This window comes from Pundamilia nyererei, unplaced genomic scaffold (genome assembly GCF_000239375.1).
Source record: "Pundamilia nyererei isolate P.nyererei 1_Seehausen unplaced genomic scaffold, PunNye1.0 scaffold00143, whole genome shotgun sequence".
Lineage (NCBI taxonomy): Eukaryota > Metazoa > Chordata > Actinopteri > Cichliformes > Cichlidae > Pundamilia > Pundamilia nyererei.
The window spans coordinates 550,911-572,446 of record NW_005187544.1 but is presented as its reverse complement, the minus strand read 5'-3'; the positions used below and the strand labels follow the sequence as shown (position 1 = coordinate 572,446).

At 42.2% G+C, this 21,536-nt stretch overlaps 1 protein-coding gene across 1 annotated transcript in view; it reads right to left on the bottom strand.

The window, feature by feature from the left end:
- nav2a (neuron navigator 2a) overlaps positions 1-21,536 on the bottom strand; it is a 102,611-nt gene that overhangs the window by 21,653 nt on the left and 59,422 nt on the right. Inside the window, exons 12-16 of the mRNA XM_013913656.1 lie at positions 18,692-18,814; positions 5,826-5,955; positions 3,788-4,106; positions 2,875-3,598; positions 1,258-1,477 (exon numbers count right to left, since the gene is read on the bottom strand). Coding sequence (XP_013769110.1) covers positions 1,258-1,477; positions 2,875-3,598; positions 3,788-4,106; positions 5,826-5,955; positions 18,692-18,814 — 1,516 coding nt within the window. The remainder of the gene's footprint in view (positions 1-1,257; positions 1,478-2,874; positions 3,599-3,787; positions 4,107-5,825; positions 5,956-18,691; positions 18,815-21,536) is intronic.

Below are 21,536 nucleotides of genomic sequence, written 5' to 3'. Positions count from 1 at the left end.
CAAATCTTTTTTACACATACAAATCTTTTTTACAAGTACAAAATATTTATGACCACATTTTGAGCCCATAAATGCTAACCCTATTATAAAAGCAAACAGACATATTTTTAAACATGCACCCTCACAAGTATACAAGATGTTCTAGTTTTCTCAGAGGATGTATATTCATTAGGATAACTGAGTATTTGGATATCTTCGTGCCCACTGTTTAAAAAGACACGACTGCTACTTTGTAAAAGATGACAAAGTGTGACACTTCATGATTCATAACTAATCTGGTTAAGCCTAATGAATCATGTGTGAACATGATGGAAAGTTCATGATCCAGCATGCTCACACATTTGTGCTGTGCTGCAATATGTAGCCTACAGTCAGTCCAACAAGTACACACGCTGCCAGGTTCTACTTCAACTGAACACACCTAACAGCAGTTCGAGGAAATTACCACATTTGTGGAATTAGTAAGGTGAGAACAGAAATTATCTCCGTGTCCCTCCCAAAGCCTTGCAGTAGTTCTACAAACATATCTCACGTGCTTAACACACATCTGGATCATTGCTGAGCTCAGAGGCGCATAACCATTTTGAATCTAAAAGCCGAACCTGACCTTCTTGTTTGGATGTCGACCAGAAATCGCAAAGCTAACACGTGCAGTCGCTGTAGCATTAACTCTAAAGACCAGATGGATGGCTGTGCCAAATTTCATGGCAACCCATTTAACTTTAGTTCATGTAATCCCTGACCAAGCACGGAGGAATAGGCACGTCTTCTGACTTTGGAACTGCCTTCAAAACCAGATGGTACTTCTCAAAGGCCTAATAAATAAAGTTGGGAACTCTTTAAATTCATCCTTTGTACTCCATGAATTCATTCATTAATACCTTCTTGTCATGCTGCAAACATGTTTCTTATTTTTGTATAGCTGCTTTTAAACCACAAAACAAACCAAGTAGATACTTTGGCTCTTTTTATGGTAACTAACAGGTGGTGAGCAGTTGAAGAACTGTACAGCTACATGTAAAAGTACAGCTAATGAATAAGTAGCTGTTCCCTTGACAGATCTAAAATCGACATCTACTAAAATCAACTAATATCCAGTCTAGTTCAGCAATTTTAAAAGTTTAAAAGACTGATAGCACCTATAGTGTATAAATGAAATTCTTTCTGTAGAGAATAAAGAATCTTCGTGATAGATGTAATGTTTTTTATTTGACTGATATTCTAATGCAGTCTCTCCATTATTTACGTCCTGCTCACCTGCTCACTGCCCAGCGTGCCTGTCCCCGATCCAAGTGCCCGGCCTCCAAACAGGTGACTGCTGGTTTCGTTGTCCAAGCAACTTAGTCCTCCATCGGGAGACTCCAGCACTGTAGCCACGTGGTTCATGGTAGCATGGGGGTTGGAGATAACAGTAGAGTTCTTCATGCTTTCAGCTGTGGTCACTGGCGCCTGTTTACTGGGCTTTCCACCAAATAATCTGTGGTAAATGCGGAAGAGGCAGAAAAGCTAAAGTGCTTGTAGTAGAGCAGAAAGTGTGCAATCTTGTATTTGTAATCAGCAAATTCACAATTAACACTGTAGTATATCATCGCATAAATAATTCAATTTAAATTTTTGTATACAGCACCAAACCATAATCACCCAAAGGTGCTTTATATTGTGAGATAGAGAGCCTACAATAATACAGAAAAAAACTAACAATTATACAAGCCCCTATGAGCAACTACTTGGTGAGAGTGGGAAGGAAAAACTCCCTTTTAACAGGAGGAAACTTCTAGCAGAACCAATTAAAAAAAGTAGCATATTAATATTAATAGAAAATAGAAAAAGGAGTAAAATGTTTAGAGAGTACCATCATTCTATTACGTTTGTGTTGAGATGATGATCATTTCATGTTATTACTCTGAAATTTACTCTGGAAGCATCGGGCATTCGCTGAATTTAAAAATAAAAACCTTAATAAACATATGAATAAATCAATACACTGAACTAAAGCTGCCAAAGCTAGAAAAGAAGTCAGTTTGATCTTACAGGTAAGGACAAAAAGCTGTGTTGTACTTCAGAGCACCATATTTATGATAGAAGATAAAACGTCTAAAATATGACAGAACAACTTTTGTTGTTGTTGTTTTTTCTTTCATCAATACCTTAGTTTTATAATCACTGAAAGCTGAAAACTAAAACTTAGATTACCTGGACAGCCTAGTTTGGAGCTGTGGCAGGATTAAAGTGTTAAATGGAGCAGCAAAGTGATTTAAAAGTGCTTTTGTTTTGCCAACAATTCAACTGTATTCATTTCAACTCTGTAACAAAGAGGACAGTAGCAAAACTGTAGCCAGTATAGAGTCAGTGAATCTGAGACAAGGCCAGCACACACACAACTCTCTCCTCTTTCTATGCTAATCTGTGGTTAGATTTAAATGGCAGGCAGCGGTGACTGGAGCCGTGGTAGGCGATAATAGCAGCACAGTCTCTTTGAAGAGTTATCACTCCCTCACATTAATGAGGGCAGAGAGCTGAGGTAAGACTCAGCTTCCATTACCCTGTGCCACACCCTACACCCCACACCACCAAGGCTGAGGCTTGGCAGCTGATCAGCCGAGCTCAAGGTCTGATTCACAATGGCCTGATTTAACCTCTCAAAGACTGTAACAAGTCTACACATGTGTTCCTTACTCACCACTACTTATCATTTGCTGTGAGTGCATGATTACTGCCTTTAAAATGGTCTTCAGTGTGTGTGTGTACTGCATGCGGGTGAAGTCAAGCCCATACAAGAGAGCCCCCACAGAGGGTGGCTCATCACTTAGCTGTCAGTGAGTCTGCAGGATTACTCAGCATACAAAACGATGGTTTCTAAGTGTGTGTGTTCACCTGCGTAATGTAGGTGAAGAAACCTGCTGTCTTCCTGTCAGAGGAACAGTTGCTGCTCCTCCGCTCTGCATCGCGACCCCACTCCTGAGGTTGTCAATCTCAGAGACACCTTTTTCCCGATCTGTCTGATTGGCCAGCAGGCTTGCTGAGCCGTTGGCCTTGGCTATGCCGATTGAGTTTTTCCCATGAGAGGTGACAGAAAGCACAGCGGCTTCAATGCTGCTGGTGGAGGAGCGGTTCCCATTGCGGGCGGCTGCTCCGGAGCGGCTGGGTCTCGGCAGGCTTCGGTACTGCAGGGTGGAGCGGGCGCTCATCGGGAGGAAACCATCATCATGGTGTCCTAACACTGTGCCTCCATCCTGCCCGCCAGCCTTCAACCCTCCGGACAGTGAGCGCGCCCCAGATTTAGGCATCTTCCCCAGTGTAGCCGAGCCGCTGGTGATGGTGGCACCACTGGTGGTAACCATTGTTACCATCCCATGGCCTTGCTTCTTGAAGCCAAAGGTGCTGGTTGGGGTGCGTGAGGTCAGTGCGTGCGTCTGTGTGTGAGGCTCGGAGACTGGGTTTGTGAGTGTGTGTGTTGTCGGTGTGCGGCTGGTGGGGATCGTCTGTTTTTTGGCCTCATCACCACTGCTGCGCCCAGCATCCGAGGGTGAGCGATGAAGGCCGTTGGAACGAGGAGAGAGACGTCCTTTTTCTGACACCTTAACATCATCTGTCTTACCTGCAGGACACAGAATGAGACATCAGAAACACAGGCTTTCAAACTCTGACTTGACATCTCATTTTTCTCAATACAGTGACGCCTGCATCTATAAAATGTGACAACTTGTCCTTATGTCTAAAAGTTTATTCGTCACACTTGACTTTAATGATCATTTTTTTTATTATCAGTGCTGGATGATCATGTTACCTGAACTGTGGGTCTTGTGGCTCACTGAACCAGTGGAGCCTGTGCTACTAGTGCTTTTAGTCCGGGGTGACGTCACCCCCACCTGAGTGCTCATGCCTCTCCTCCAAGAGCCAGTGTGGGACATGGAGGGAGTCTTTCTTCCTGAGCCACCCTTGTCTGACTCATCAGAAATGTCGGAGGGGTTCCGACGACTCCACCTGGAACCTGCTTCCATCCTAACCCCGCTGTCTGAACGTCCGTCTGACCTCTTGACCTCGTCTCCAGACCAAGTCTGGTGTGCCGGTGTTGAGGCTGAGTGCTTCTCTGCATCCGTTACAGGCTGGGAAGACATACAAAGATAGTCAGATTTACTGCAGTAGTAGAGAATGTGGCTCTAAAAAGCCCCCTTTTATGACCAAAGCCATCATACTGGTTAAAGCTACCAGCATTTACGCCGTCATCACCACCTGTGCAGCTGTCTGAGAACATCTGGGCTTAAGCATCTCGAGCACTAACAGCTTATACACTTTTTTACCTTTGCTTTGTCAAGCAGTTCATGTTTTTGAGGAAGCTACTTCATTTCAAAATTTTCTGAAGCAAGATGCAAGCCTTTTAAAACTCCGATAGGTGATCATTGAAATCATGCTGACTGTTTAAGCTTTACTAAATTTCAATTTGCTGTTACAGCTCAGCCTTAATTTGTAAATTAGTAGATTTCAGCTACAGGAAAGATGACAGCAGCTTTTAAGTAGATTCTGCAGCTTTCCAGACAACGGTACAAAAACGCAGCTCTGCTCACAGACCTTAAAAAAAATCCAGCCAATATAGGATTCCACGAGGACAGATGACACACACTTAATGAATCTGGCTGCTGCACTAAGAGAAAGACGTCTTTGTGCACACCTTTGTTTTTCTTCTCCACCTCTGCCTCTGAAGCAATAACAGACACGCGTCAGCCACAACACAATGTGTGTGTGTGACATAAACATGTGAGTCAGCTGTTAATATTCTCATTTCACCTCTCAACTTCCTGAGCCTTTAGTGGCTCAAAATCACTATTTAATGGTTTAAAGCTAGTGTCAACACCAGCTTTAGCTTTGAGAGTTCAGAGATGTGCCGAGGAATGCTGGGACAGACACGGTTCGAAAAAAAAAATTGAAGTAGAGCAGACAGACGCTCATTCAAATCAATCAAAATAAAAAATAAAAATCCAGGCCATATGAGGCCCTTCACAAATTTTCATCTGGCTCACATTTTAAAAGATAGAATATGTTAATTTTGGCCCAGAGAGTTACATACACTCCCTGCAAATGCCAAACTAAACGGACAGGCACGTCTCCACTGCACCTGAAGATTAAAGAACACAAGAAAAAAGCAAAGTTCATTTTGAAGGCAGATCATTTCAACTCAGGTGGGAGACTGAGTTTGTTTTTATAGAGTGTACAGAGAGGCCTGTATGTCCATTGGCCATCAGACAGTTTCTAAATAAAAAAAAAACATTAATGCCTTGCTGTCATTTTGAATCCACAAAGCAACAAAGATATGGAGCCACAGATGGAAACAAAGGCTTCAGAAAGTTGTTAAACTCAAAGCAGGCATGCAACTACAGCAGAATGTTTCCAACCTCAGATACAGATGGTTTCATATTTATAACTAGCGTCAAGACAGAAGGTTAGGCTATAGATTACAGGTTTGTTAAGACTTGCAGACATGTGTGCAGCAACAACAATAAAGATTTATTATTTCTATTTTCAAATAAAGACTGTGGTTTTATTTTCAGCTGTCAAATTAAAATGTCATGAAACAGGTTGGTGTGAGGTGCCCAGATGGTGGACCTCTTACACAACCATAATCAGAAAACACTGTTATGTCCTAAATAACAACAGCTAACATTTTTCTTGACTGGTACCCTTGAGTTTTCATGTGGGCACAAAGAAAATGCCTGCTCTATTTTGGCGAAATAAATCAAAAATAATGATAAAACAAAAATGATCATCTTTGACGAGAAGCTCTAAACACTCTTAAAAAGACTGCAGTATTCTTGAGTGTGTAGTCTCACCTGTGTACTGAGGCCCTTGCGCTGTGCTGCGGGGGTGTTGGCGTATGAGGAGATGGAGGAGCTGGTGTTGATGTCATCTGTGTCGATGTTGTCGCTGATGCCACTGCTCACAGAGCTGCTGTCGTCCCAACTAGACACACACACACCAGTACAGGAGGAAACACTCATTTTAAATAGTGCTTCTTCCAGAGTGAAGACAAAAAGGAAGACAGCAGAGCTTGGAGACACCAGACTGAATCGTGATGCTTCTTATCCTATGAATACAACACTGCACTACCTAAAAGTAATTATTCTGTTCCCCCATTTCCATATTTCTTTTCAGGCACAGACGCACAGAACTTTGAGCACTGCTAAACTGAAATAAACGTTCAGAGCTGCCTCGTGATTTATATTCATTGAAACTGAACTGAATTCAGTGTGGGTACACACACACAAACAGGCTGAATGGGGTTGTCTATCACACGAACAAAGGCGCAATGGAGGGGTGACATCATGGTGTGCTTGTGTGTGTCTGAACTGTTCAAACAGACCCATCTGAACAGGATATTTGTAAATATGCGTGTGTGTGTGTGTTGCTTAGAATCTGTGGGGGACAGGAAACCCAGCCAGTTGGCAAAGATCACTCTGAAAGGACCGGGGGGGGGGATGGTGATGGCCGGTACAGGGTTGGCTTCATCAGAACACACACGCGCACAACTCTTGTCAAGTTGTCACTTGCATTTTTAAGACTCATCGAGGACACATGCTTATTGTACGTTTCATCTACAAATACTCTTTATAAGTTAGTCTGTCAGATAAATCTGTTATTACCTAAAATGTTCTATTTCTAAAATGAAGTAAAACCAGAGAATTTGTAAACTATGAAGGTTGTGCTGTATATGATTTGAAACAATACAGGTTGAATTTGGATTTCTTTGAGCAGTTTGTGTTTTTCTGCAGCTTTCCCTTAACAAAATGAGCAAAACTCCTCAAATCAACAATAGTGTCTGAACATAAGCACCAACACAAGAGCTTCGTCTCATTAAGGGTACGTGTTTGAAAGACCACCAAAAACCTAAACTCAAATATCCCATCGTTTATTTTCTAACTGCTCCAATTCCTCATTCATCTTGCAGTCTTGATTTTTATACAACATTACTGCTCAGTGGCCAACTTGGAAGTCCGCATGAAAACATATAATTATGGCCTTAAAAAAAGAGAAAACTAAACAAAAACAAAGCATTTCCTATGGCAAAAATCCCAGACTCAGATTGCCACCGAAACCTAATCAGCTGTTTCTTGGCAGACTCTAAACAAAATACATCTGCTGCTTTTGGAGCAACCTTGCTAACAACCTGACAAACAGAGACAGGGGAAAACACAACTTCCTTCTGGGATCACCGGCACAAGCAGAGTGAGTGGAGCCATTGGCTTTCAGAGTTGAAAGCATCCGTAAAGCATCCGTAAAGCAAACGAGCTGTGAGGTGCAGAGAGATTGAGAGTGACCGCAACCGGTTCAGCTCATCCACACAGCCACAGGGGAAATTCCCACACACATCAATGCAAGACAAAAAAAAACCCAAAAAGGAAATAAAGATAACATATGAAATCTGCAATGGCCTTTGCAGATTCTCAACAAATCATAGCTGTCTGTGCTAAAGGACAAACTTTCTACTTTCTTTTATGCGTTTGTGCGCGCACACAAAGATAAGAACACACATAGGTATCTACCTGCTCAGGGTGCCTTGGTTGCTGTGGGAAGCAGAGCGCTGCGGGAAAATGCCGAGCTGGACAGAGAGCTTCATGACTCCATGCCGCTGAGAGAGTTCACGCAGCCAAATATCTGTCCCACTCCCTCTCTGTCTGTCGCTCTCTCACTCTGAGCTTCCTCAATGTCTCTTGCTCCCTCTCTTGCCCTGGCAAAGTTCCTAGATTGAGCTCCTTTGTCACTCGTTGCGCTGATGCTTCACCCCTCGGGCACTCTTCGTCTCTCTCTGGACTAACAGAGAGAGAAACCTGTAAGGAGGGGGGGAGAAGGGCCTGCCCTACTGCTGGTAACATGAGCTTCCCCCGGGACTTTTAACCACTTCACTGCTGCAGCCGCACCACTAAAGAGTGCACACTGAAACACACCCCAAGCCCTAAATAAGCCACTTCAGCCTGACAAAAATCAAGAGGCAACAAAAGTCAAAGCTGCATGATCACAGACAAAGTCTCTGAAACTAAAGGACAATCCGCATCCCGCTGCTGCTTTTTTGTGTCTTTCCCAGCCATGGCTTATGCCTGTGTGTGTGTGTGTGTGTGTGTGTGTTTGTAAGACTGCAATTTCCCAGACAGATCCACCCTGACCAGCTGACAAGCCAGTGCTAATTAGAGATCAGGCCAAGCGGCGTGGCTCAGCCCACAGCCTCCCGCTGGCAAAGCAACCTGCCAGTTAACAACCACTGAGCCCTTTACAGCCAATCACAGGAGACAGAGACAGGGGGAACCGGTGCCAAACACAGGCCAATGAGGTCGGCATTTAATAGATCATCACACTGAGGGGATGATGTGATGTACTCCTAACTCTTCCAGTTTACCCAAATCACAAAATTATATATTTTCTCCTCTTAACCTTTTACAGGATCAAGTCATGTAGAAAATTTCGGGATTTTTGGATTTCTTCCTCTAACATAATATAACAGAAGCAAGCGGGATAGGGTATGGAAATGAATGGAAAAGTGACTCTTACATGTAGTGGAGTTTGCAGTTAAACTGTATGTGCAAGTTTGTCATTCATCGGGATGACATGCGGCTACACTGTGTCACTCTGCAAACCAGTCAAACAGGACAGAAGTGAAGAAAGAAAGTGACCTAAATGAAGAGAGAGCGAGAACCCTCGTCTCAAACCAGGTCCCTTTAGAAAACTTGCTGCTTTCCCGAAGGGGTCAGAGTTCAGAAGTCAAACCTCCAAAATTCCTTAAAGAGAAAAGCAGAGAGGGGGAGGCAAGAGGATGAATGAAAAAAATGGGCTCCTGCTCGGGTCAGCCAATAGAAGTGTCTAAAAGTGTCCTGAGAAAAGGGCAGCGGTTGTGTTTGTTTTAACTTTTCTTGTGTGTGTCCCTTGAGGCTGTGGTGGGTTGGTCTGCTGTACTGTACCCCCCCTTCCTGAAAAGCCCAGTCCGACTCTGGCACATGCACACAGGATCTGTGCCGCAGAAATGTACACACAGACGTGGGGCCACAACAGAGCTGCGAAGCAGAAGTAAGGGGATTTCCTGTGTTTGAGGGGTGACTACTGGTCCTCACGTTGCAGCTGTATCACATAACCCCAAACTGCTGCTCTGCCCACTATACAGACAGACAGATGGGAGAGGAAGAGGGAGCGGCTTTAACTGACGGTCTCTCTGACTTCCAGCCCTCAGGGTTTGATGCACGACGCAGATAAGAGCATGGACAACTTGACAGGTGAGTCCTGTGGAAGCATCGGGACAGAAGGAGTGTCTAGACTTTACCTCCACACAAATCAGTGCCATCATAACCATGCAAAACAATTTATTCCTATCACTAAATGGTACAGCATGAAGGATATCAATTTCTCTAAGCCAACGCTGCCTCACAACAGCATTTACACCTGCAGGTGCTCATTGCCTTGAAGCCCAGGAGGAAGTGTTTCCTGTGTTTGAGGTACTTCAAAAAGTATTATTATGGTATAAGAAAAAGTTGAAAGTCTGAAAAAAGACCATATATTTGAATACACTTAAAGCTTAAAACAAACAAACAAAACAAATGATAGGAGGACTAAGTGCGAACAGTGTGAAGATGAAGGCAGTGGAGAACGGCACATTCTGGGCTGGAGCCCAGGAGCCCTGTGGTATGAAAATGACACAGCTGTCCCTGTAAGACAGGACTGGACTGGACTGGACAACACACTGAGGAATGTCTCTCTCTCTCGCTCTCTCCATTTTTTTCTCCATCTCTCTTTGGTGTCTAGTCCTATTGTCTTCTGTCCTGGGAAAACATTTGCTATCTATACTCTGAGAATTTATCAAAGCATGTAGATCCCTCTGGCTGCCGCTCTTTCACTTAGCTTCTCTTTGACTTCTCCCTCTCTCTCTTTCTATTTGATGTGTAAACACAGACTCCTTTAGATTCGACAGACTGACCCGGATCCACGGTAAAAACTCAACAAACTTTTCACACACGTGACACGCATCTCTGAACTCACGCACATGACTCCACCATGCTGCATCTGCACACGCGACAAAAAAACCCCCTAAATTTAAAAGACTACTGTGACAAACTTGGAATTCCTCATGTCTGCAGGCATAAACACACACCGCACTCAAAACTAACCTACTGTCACCTCAATGCTAGAATGAAGCACAGAGCTGTGACTCCTGCCTGTAGACCATCGGTTAAGGAAACAGGCTCCCGGGATCGCTGGGATAAATAAAGAAAGAAAAGACGGCTACAACATAAAAACAGATTTTTCCTAAGCTGTCCCTTTGTTTTAATACTCATCTGGTTTGAAATCTTTAAAAGAGTCCCCAGATGACAGATGATAACCCACTTTAAGGAAATAAAACATTTTCAAGAGGCTTCTCTCTTACTCTTGAACCATTTGTGTTTTTCTCCCACTTTTCTAGTTTTTCGACAGATGCTCTTGGTTGGGTTTCCATCTAAGCTAACGATTAGTCATGCAGTGCAAGACTGTGCAGTAAATACAACTGCTGATGTAAAAAAACAAAAACAAACCCCCCCCAAAAAACCCCATTCCTGTTTAACATGTATCAGCTGTATATCTATTATATAAATATACAACTGGGATAAATGAAGGATAACATTTGGGAATCATGGGACAAAATATGCTGTCTGTTTCAGGTCTGCAGACCTGAAACACACTCGTGTCCCCAGAGCTTTTCCTGAGCTCACATGGTGAAACGTGGATAATCAGCTTAATACTTTAAAGCTGCAACCTGCACGAACCCCACTCCCTTACTCCCCATCTGAATTCAAGCTAACATGGAAAATATATGATTCAGGGAAGGTATGGAGAGTTAAAACTTACTCTGTGTTGCTGATTCCACAAACCACTCGCTGTAGATTAGTTAATGCTCCTTTGATCTGCATTCCCCATCTATTATCACCTCCTGGTCTGGGTCAGATTCCATATTGGACCAGAGACAAGGGACCATCTCTGGCTTCTTTGTTTTCCTTAAAAAAAACCACACGACTGGACTTGTAGCTTGTTCAGCTGCCTGTGGCAGCAACTTTTATCCCATATTAAGCTTTTTGTTTTGCCCTCTATGGGTCATTAGTACTTTAAAAAAAGTGGGTGGAAGGATGGGGAAAGAACGATTGTGGCTGTTAGAGCTGCAATGTTTGACAAAAAGAGAACACTTGAATTTACCTGAGTAGCAGCCCCACCCTCTTTAGTGCTTGTCAGTGTGCCCAGCGGGTAGGTGTTTGGTGTTCTGCTGATGCAGTATCCATAGCAACAAAAACATCAGTTCTCTTAAGACTCTGTCTCTGTGGGTTTCTTTCTTCTCATATTATGTTGCTCTTCCCCATCGATTGACCCTCAACATTTATCAATTTCACCCCCTAACACAAACTAAAAATTAAGGATATGTGCTATAATAACTGTCAAGGAGAGGTCTTACTTTTAGGGAAAAAAAGAACATGCAACTGAACTGACTAAAATAGAGATTTTTTTTTTCTCATGTGGGCGGAATAGCATCTTATGCCAGCTACAGCATGTGTGTGGGAGTACCATTAACTTGGAAACACAGTTGACCTCACATCTTGCATCGAACAGCTTCAGATTCAGACGGCTCCCAGAAGCCCCGCAATGCCTGGCCTGCATGGTTTGAGCAGCCCCTGCCCCCTTGGGATATAGCAGAGCACAGCTTTTAGCATGACTGTAGCTGGGAGGCAGTTAAAGCATTTAGCAATCGAGGGGGAGTCGAACGCTTTGTGAGAGTCTGGACATTTGGAGAGAAAAATATTTGGCTGCTTATTGTGTGCTATGAGTGAGCATTTGTAGAAGGATAGAGCAGACAAAGGAGAGACTTTTTAACTCACGGGGTGAATGTGTGTAGTTACAGATACCTTTTCATTCTTTTGTTTAATTACAGTCTAGAACCATACAGTAAAGAAAATCTCACTGGGGACTAGGGATGGGTACCGGTGATGGCACCGGTTCTGACATAAACGGTAGTAACCAGACCGAAAAGCAGCGCACATTTCGGTGCTTTATTTCGGTGCTTTATTTCGGTGCTTTATTTCGGTGCTTTTTTTTCCTGAGCTGTGATACACTTCTAGCCAATAATTTTACGTTTCCGAGGATAGTAGGCGGGTCCAGGTACGTACGTTCTTTTAGAGCAGAGCTAGAGATTAAAAATGCCCAAGGCGAAGCGGTCAAAAGTCTGGCTGTACTTCACAGCAAAATATACAAACTCAGCAGCCTGCAACAAGTGCTTTAAGCTGATACTGTGATACTGTCAAAGGAGGTAACACCTCAAATCCGATGAAACACCTGGCGACGCATAGCGTTTTTTTTAAAAGCCCAGAAATGCGCCGTATGATAGCTTGCTGCGAGACCTCACACCGAGCACATCTACTGTGCGTGGGTTGCCTGTTATCGGACCTGAAGTTAGCAATATCCCCCAAAAACACGAAGAGGAGAGTCCTGGCCCCTAGCCCTGTCAGTGTAGCAGAAATGATGACGGATGATGACGGCAGCAGCAGCCGTTCTTCTCTGGGCTTAATGTTGTTCGTGTGTAATTTACGTTGAGTAGGCTAACCACGTTATTACATTAATGCATGTAAGGTGAACTAGCAAACCTCATCATAGCTACATGCGGCTGTCCTCTTGTTTGATGGCAGATACTCCCTTCACCCTGGCCAAAAAGGCTAAAATGACCAAAGAAAAAGTGGAAAACAGTTAAACATGAGAGGATTTGGACAAAGTTTGTGTTTTTTCCATTGTTTAAGCACTGCTTAAAGCCAAGAGTGATACCATATATGCCCCATAGCTGCAGAAAAGGCTAACATTGTTATCTTTTTACAAAAAACCAGCTGAACATGAGAGGTTTTTGGACCAATTTTGTGTTCTCCATTCTTTAAGCACCGGTTTGAGCACCGTTTGAGCACCGGCACCGTTTCAAAAGTACCGATTTGGCACCGGTATCGGATAAAACCTAAACGATACCCATCCCTACTGGGGACATTCCTGATTCTTTTCTCCAAGGTTCATGTTTGGCACTTGGAGCACTTCAGCACCACCAATGGGTCAAAGATGTTAATCCTGTAAGGCCGGAAGGATAAAATTGAAAACCAAAAACCAAAAAAAACCTGACGTGTTTTGTGTGTTGAGAAATTAAATATTAATTTGCATATATGAGTTTTTATTTGAATCATTTCTGCTACATCTGGGGTTTTTTGTTCAATTTATTGCTCACAGTATCTTTACCTTAAACAAATAAAACACTGATGATGCAGAGGTAACAAACATGATAGCTTAACCCTGTACACCTGGAACCCTGTAACACCTGGCGTTACAGGGTTAAGCTATACATGAAAATCTTGGACAATCAACAGAAACAAAGAATGAGAAGGAGTTTAAATTATATCCTTAAGATGAAAAAGCTCTAATAACGGTGGAATTGGTGGAATTCCTTGGAACCTTTATATAAGCTTTGCAGCTCAAATTCAGCTCTCAAAGCAGACTGTTTTCACAAAAAATGCACTTTAACTTAATTCCAAACACAACATTTTACATAATGGCACAAAAAAAATCATGCAGCATTTTCTCCCTAATCCTGATAATCTATCACTACTGCAACCTGCACCCGTTTGCCATCATTAACCAAGGCCTTCTGATAATCTAGACTGGAGCTGAGGTCCAACATACACACAAACACACAAACACACAAAAACTAATGGGTTACTGTTAGTTAAGTCTTGATAAACAGCAGCTGTGTTCAGCAGTGACAGGCTGATGACGCCAACCAGCAGGACCAAGAAAAGACAGTATAGAGTATGACCAGATGCAGCTGTGCCCATGTATGTCTGTTAACATATTCTCCTGGTTTCAGGGAACATGGGTCATAAAGAAAAGGTAAAAACTGATCTAGCAATTATTTTAGTCAGAGCTCGGAAACCTTCCACACACATTCACTTAGCTAAGCCAGTGAGAGCAGGTGGAGGTGGGGTTACAGAGGACAGACAGAGATAGACAGGTAAAGTGTGAGACACATGGCATGCCAGCTGTTGGTAGCTGAGGAAAAGAGCTTATGAGGTATAAGTTGAAGCTCTTTCTTCCCCTACCTCAGGCCAACAGGGAACCTACTCAAGTCTAGACAGGAGAGATAAGATATTGGGGCTCGGGGCATGTTCTAAACAACTTCAGCTCTCATGCAGGTGGGACTGAAGCGCAGTGAGACAAACTGGAAACCAGCAAATGTGCTTTCAAAAAACATAGGCACCAATTTTCTGACAAATAAAATCATCAGAGATTTCTTAAGTATCAAAGTCCATGATACGCACATTTGTTTTTGCATGATAGGATTGCAGATAAAGTCCTTTGAAAACGCATCATAATAATTTAAATATTGAATTAAACAAGACTTTGTTGCCTGTGGTTGCCAATTGTGAGGCAGTGGTTGCCTCACAATTGTGCTCAGCAGGCCAACAGGGAACCTGCTCAAACCCAGAGAGCTCTCATGTGTTCTCTCCAGTTACTCCAGCTTCCTCCCACACTTTCAAGACAAATATGAACTGCTGAGTTCTTCTGTGCTACCGCTGTAATAGATTGGTGACCTGTCCAGGGTGTGTCCTGCTTCTCACCCTGTGAGAGCTGACATGAGTTTCGGCCCCCAGGATAAACAATTAAGAGCAAATCAGAGGAGCTACCAGTGACCAGGCAGGTAGCTGCAGGTAGTCCATACTGACAGAAACTAGAACAGCAACATTTAACAACCGGGCTGGGTTACAGATGTTGAGAGATTGCACAATAGCTTAACAAGAGAAGGGATTTTACAGCTCTGGCAAGTTATCACAGTGGACTTACACAATTCACACTGCAGAGTGATGTTCCAGGAATGTGGGAATTCGCCAATCCAGTCCATCATAGTCTGTGCTAAAAATTAAACCAAGGCCTTCCTGTGTTTCTTTCCATTATTGAGCCCTATTGAAGCATTACTGCAATAAATGAGGAGTATTTAGATGTACTTCTAACAATGATCTGAATATCTTAAAAGGCATAAAGGCTTAGTCAAAGGTGGGAAGTTTATTTTAGTTTATTAGGGTAATGCAAAATACTTTACAAAGGAAACAAATCTACAATGAAAGGTAACAGACTGAGAAACAGCTTCTGAAACATGAGTGTAATCCTGCTCTTAAGAAGCATCACACAAAGCCTGTAAAACATACACAGACATTAAAAAAAACAAAAAAAACAAGCACTTTCTTTGTTCCTGTTCTTTATGTTACCTCGGGACTACAGTGTCTTTGTTGTTGGAATAGTCTGTAATCCAAATTATATTTCATCACAAGACAACCCTGTTTGCTGTTCCCTGTAAGTACTTGTATCTATAACTCATATACACATACTCTCTGAAGTCTTTGGAAGTCTACCAAGTCTCTGATCTTGATTTAAAACCTTTTAGGAAAGGCGCTTATTGAAAGACACTCTGACAATGATGATCTGGGTGATCTGACCCAGCCACGAAACAGCACTTGTGCTTGTACTTACAAGCAATGTTTTAGTTTTTGACATACTTTGGTCTATTTCAATATAAATTCATTTTTCTCAGCTATCAAACAAATAATATATCAATAAAAATGGAGACTTTATGTATTATCGTGTCTGTTTTCCCACGGCGATTTGTGTAGATACCATCAAGACAAACATAGAGCCTATTCGCAGAACCCTAAATCATTAACAGGATTCTGACTCCACATTATACTGATTCGTGTGAAAACTGTCTCAAACTGAGTTATGTGTGGTGATCCTTTGTTTGTTTTTTTTTCTTTTTGTCACGTCCTCATTTGAGATAGAGTAATGATATCCCCAACGCCTGTATGCAGGAATCACAGGGTTAGTCTCTGTAACACTCACTGCTACAGCATTTTCACACCACAAAGACCTCATCCCTTTGTCTGCTTTAACAAAGAGAAGCCAAAGCAGAAGACAGGCCATTATGGATAGCTTCCTCTTTCTCCGGCCACAGAGATAAATGACAGGGATAAGCATGCTCAGACACACACACGCACGCGCGCACACACACACACTGACACACACACACACTTTCTAGCCTCTATTTTCTTTGTCTATACACTCAGGATAGTAGGCCCCGTTCTCCCATGAGTCATTTTGTTTCCATGTTCTCCTTTGCATACATCTGACAGTTGGTCAAACTAGTTTTTGCACTTCAAACAGCCAGACCACAACTGACGCTCTCATAATTACTTTGTGTGGTTTCCCTGTTGTCAGAATATGCTGTTCAATACCGTGTTTTCCAGCATCCTTCACTTCTTATTAGCCCGGCACTGGCCTGATCTGGAGGGTTTTAGCGCAGAAGCTTAAAGACGTTTGGAACGCTCTTAACTGTGAACCTCGGGCCTTTGAAGCTTGTGACCTCTTCGTTCTGGGGTCACAAGCATTTTGCCCCGGTGCCACAACAACACTAGACACCTACCCCCAGCCCGACTTCCTCTGGGAGGCTCGGCTGCATTGTAAACCAGAAAATGCATTAAAGGCAACTACAGCCTGGTGGCAACCATACCCAGTAAATAAATATAGATAAACATACCTCTAAGATCACATGTTCAACTGTGACACTCGCAAATAAACTGTACAAAGCACACACAGAGACAGTAAGGTGCTGGTTCTCCTCCACCAGCCCCAAATTGCACTGTTAACCCTCCTTTTGTGAATTAAACTGGCTTTATCTTATACAAGAGAAAACCAGTCACCCTTCTTTATCCTGCAGCTCCACTAGTTTCTGTTTATTATGCTAATATATTTCATGAGCTGCTTCTTCAGCTCTCTTAATTAATCTCAAAGTAAAAGTGGTAAGCACATTTATCAGGCAAAGCTTCAGGGGCGAGGAGGTGTGGGCGGGAGGAGTGCAGTCACCTCATCTCCTCTTGAAAGCCCATCTGAATTTTTCTCTAATCTTTTGAACCGAAAAATTAGGCTGGAAACATTAAAGCACAAAATCAAATGGAAACAAAAGGGAAACCCCCTGACTTATCTTTTTTATTGCCTTTAAGTTTCTTCTCATTGCTGCACTCTAATCAAAACAACTTAGAAGAGGAAAAATAAGAGGTGAGAGGAGAGATGGAGTAAAGAGAGAAGGAGGAGGATGATAGGGAGGGGACAGATGAAAGGTGAGAAGGAGGACAGTTTGTTTTAAGGCCCACCTGAGGGCTGGAGCAGTTTAATGTGAAGGACAGTGTATTTGTGTGTGTGTGTGTGTGTGTGTGTGTGTGTGTGTGTGTGTGTGTGTGTGTGTGTGTGTGTGTGTGTGTGTACAGAGTAAAAGGTAGCAAGGGGGCGAAGGTCAAAAGTCTGGCAGACAGGAAATTAGCCACACCTGAGGATTTATGGACAAAGTCTACTTGAAACCCTCAAAGCAACACAACACAACACAACACATCCACTTAAGAGTGAAGAAATTAAAAAGGTTTAAAAGCTTTTGTTTTCTACACTTCACCGAAGCACAAATATAGACATTTTCTTGACAAAGGGATACTGTTGAGAAGACCAATGCCGCATCTTAAGCTATAGTATAGTCCCCTTTGTCACACACGATTTATCCCTTACTCTCATTACCACCTTCATCCATTCTGCAGTTCATCTTCATAACAAGCTCATTCCATCCCCCCAACCTATTTCTCTTTCTTTCCACCACCCCCATCACTATCTGGTAACATGGTTTCAGCTCAGCCTTCATTCATTTCCTTCTGTCAACTTGCCAGAAAACAAAAATCCTTCTACGGCTCGATGACAGGACAAAGACGGCAACGTCTCACCAAATTACTTGCACTGAAACGAGACGCTTCAGAAAGTCCCGCAGATATAAAAATATTCAAGCGATATTCTCATTTTACTGTTGTGGCCCACATATCCCAATAACACAGAAACTTGCGTTTAGGATGAGTTTACGTACATTAGCGGTGTGGTGTCCGCAAAGCTCGCTGCATTATGTCCTGTGTAGTTGAACGAGTATAATCAAATCCACCCGAAAATGTGCATCGCTTTGTGTGTTTTTATTTATCATTGATATGGGTAAAAGCAGACATTTTCTAGTGGATACTGTAACTGTGCATTTGCTTTTCAGTCGTTCACTGAAATGCATGTAAAGAAGCGGAAACTAGGCCACCTTAACAAATGTTTAATCAGAGACTGATTTTTATGTATCCTTCACGGTTCGAGTGAATTTTTCGACCTGCATGTGTAAAAACACCTTGTTTAGCCCATGGTCAAGAAGTTTCGCAATTTCATTCAGACGCACTGTTTTTGTGCCACACCTCAGGATGACCTCATTGAATATTTCCCTGTCCCAGAACAACACAATATCTCTACATGCCACCTTCACTTGCAGGATAATAAATTTACATTTTCTACAGTGACAGCAGGAAACAAGCAAAAAGCATCGCAACCAGAGACATGAGCCAAGTGACCGGCTAGTTATATTTATGTGTCTTTCATTCAGACAAACACATCAAGCTCAGTGCATTCGATAGTAGGTGTATAAAGGCCTCCTGAGAAATGGAGCCTATAGATTCTCTTAGATAGATTATACTCAGTTGAACTGATCACTTAAAGATATTAAGCTGCAACACAGCTTAAGAGAAGTTTAAGAGAAGAAGCAGGTAAGATATTTCAGACCTACCTGTCAGCATCTCCCTGTCCCGATGACGCATTTCGATGGAGCGTCTCTCGAACGGCAGCCATGCTGTCGGGAAGGCGGTTAAGGCGCCGAGTGTACAATCCCAAACCTCCATCAGTCATGTAGCTGCAAGAGACAACCAAAACGTATTAGAAATAAGTAACTCTGACATATATAATTACAGACCTCAAAGAGGATGATTTGAGGTTGCGCCACTTTGTTTGAGATAATGGGACGACTTAACAGACACTTGTCTTCTTGCTGGGGCTGCTTTTGTTATAAATGTCTTATTGAGCAGGAAGCCACATCCATGTAGTTCTCTGGCTGAGGTGAAGCTCTCATCAGTCAGGCTTAAATAGAGCAAAAACCTCCCACATCAACACTGGAGACAGCAAACTAAGGACACATTTCTCTCATGTGGCTAGTGTTCAACAACAGTGGCCTTTAAAAGAAAAAACTGCTTAGAAGACAGTTTGCTCTCTATGTCTACAGGAAGCACATTGCAATTCATCACCAATACTGAGACCATCAGTGCACCAGACTGGAATATTATGATTGACTGAGTAACTAAGCATTAGAAGAAGCTAAAAATACTTGTACTGTATTTATATGTGCAGGCTAAGTAGGGCATTCACTTCATTTCGTAACGGAAAATTATATTTGAAAGGACTCAATTTATTGCTTGCTGGCCTCGGAGGCTCAGTGAGCAGCAGTTACAGCCTGTGGCTAACGCTGAGGCCATGAGCACTTACATAAACATTCCCATTCAAACTAAAACAACAGTAACTAATTCCCCAAATATTTACCTGTGGAGGAGCTTCCTAATGGAACTAAATATTGACTCCTTTAACCCGGGTGTAATTTAATGAGATGTTTGCTGGTTTAACGTTGAAGTTTTGATGATTCTGTGTATGCAGTGATGTGAGTAGAGAAAGAAGCCTAGCAAAAGCGCGACCACTAAAACAGTTATGCGTTATCTCAATGTAGATCTCGGTGAGAGGAAACCCTGCACGCACAGACAAACGCGCATTTGTACCTAAATGTGTATACAGTATACACACAGTACAGTGTTTCGTACAGACAGAGCTTCTTTGTATGTGACTCAAATGGAATCAGCACGAAAGCAGATTCTGTGTGCTGTATCCCAGCAGCATGAAAATGTAACTGTGTCTAAGTAACCAACCTGAAAAGTATCAAATGTTATACTTTCTTAACCAGAAGAGAGAATTATACAAGCTTTTTTAAAAGTTGTCTGGTAGTAATGTATTATGAATTGCCAAGTGATAAAACTAAACTAAATATGCACTAATTCAATGTATTTAACACTCAAGGCACTTCATATTGTACATTAATACAGAGAAAACCAACAATCAGACAACACTGCCTACAAGCAAGAATTTGGTAACAGTGGAAAGGAAAAACCCCTTCTAACAGGAAGACACCCCTACAAGAACCAGACCCAGGGAAGGGCAGCCGGCAGTGGCGTAGCGGGGGGGTGGCTTACTGGGCTTAAGCCCGGGGTGTTTTTTCAGAAGCCCGGGGTCTTTTGTAGTGTAATTTTTTCATAGTTAGATGCCTGGCTGACAACTGTATAAAGCAAAAAACTACACACAATATTCGAAGCACATAGTGCACACTGTGGGAATTTACGACTGTGCGTAAATCCCCCCTAATATTGGTATGATCCGAGCTCAGGCACTAAGCGGGGCGGGGCAGCTGCTGCATATTTCTATGCAAAACAAGAGGAACTTCAATACACAGCAGTATATTCACAGTTGAAACCAGATATTTACATACACTTTATGGAAAACACAAGAACATTTTTTTACTGTACAACATCAATTTAGAGTAAACTTGTTTTGGATAAATAAATATTGAAATATCTTTTGAATTAGTTAAATGTCAGAATAAAGAGAGACAGAGCGTTCTGTTTTTTATCACTTTCGTCAAATTTAGGAGTACATATACATTAAGTTTATTGTTAATTAATAAGAAACTCCAGACGATTCCATTCTGAGCTGACGAAGCTTCTGATAGGTTAGTAGAGTCCATGTGAGTAAATTGGTGGCACACCTGTGGATGCATATAAGGCAAAGCACAGAGTCTGTTTCTTTGACATGGGAAAATCAAGAGATGTCAACCAAAACACCAGAAAAAGAACTGTGGAGCTCCATAAGTGTGGCTCAATTTTGAATACAATTTGGTGCCATTTGCAATTAAGAAATACAGATAGTTTCTCTCTTTACTCTTAAAGTTAACAAATATGTTTTTTATATTTATCAATCTAAAAAAATAAACATTTAGTCTAATTTGATGTTACAATTAAAAAAGTGTTTGTGTTTTGATCTGAAGAGTGTGTAAATATCTGGTTTCAACTGTATATTTGATGATTGTCAGCACAAAGAGGGAGAGAGAGGAACAGAGAGGGAGATGGAGAATGAGGACAGAACAGAGATGAACAAGAGCAGGTGAGACTCACATGTTAGTCAAATGGTTGTTTACCAAAAGTATCACCGTATCATAGGTCCTCATGTATCTCGTACCTAGTGTCTCTTTTTAGGTTTGCTATTTTTCAGATTCTATATTTATTAAGTTATGCAGGCTTGTTTGCACAACAAGGCTAAATAATTATAGAAACTTTTTTCAATCTAAATAGTGGACTTTGGTAGAATAAAAAAAAACAAGTGTAGTGCAGGTCTATGATGATTTTTAGTTCTACTATCATCTAGTTCTGATTCTGGTTCTGTCTTGGTTAAGTCCCAAGTAGTCCTGATTTTGAACTGTTGTAGTCCTGTTTTAATTCTGGATCAGTTCTGGGTCTGGTTGAATTGGGGTTTAGTCCTCGTGT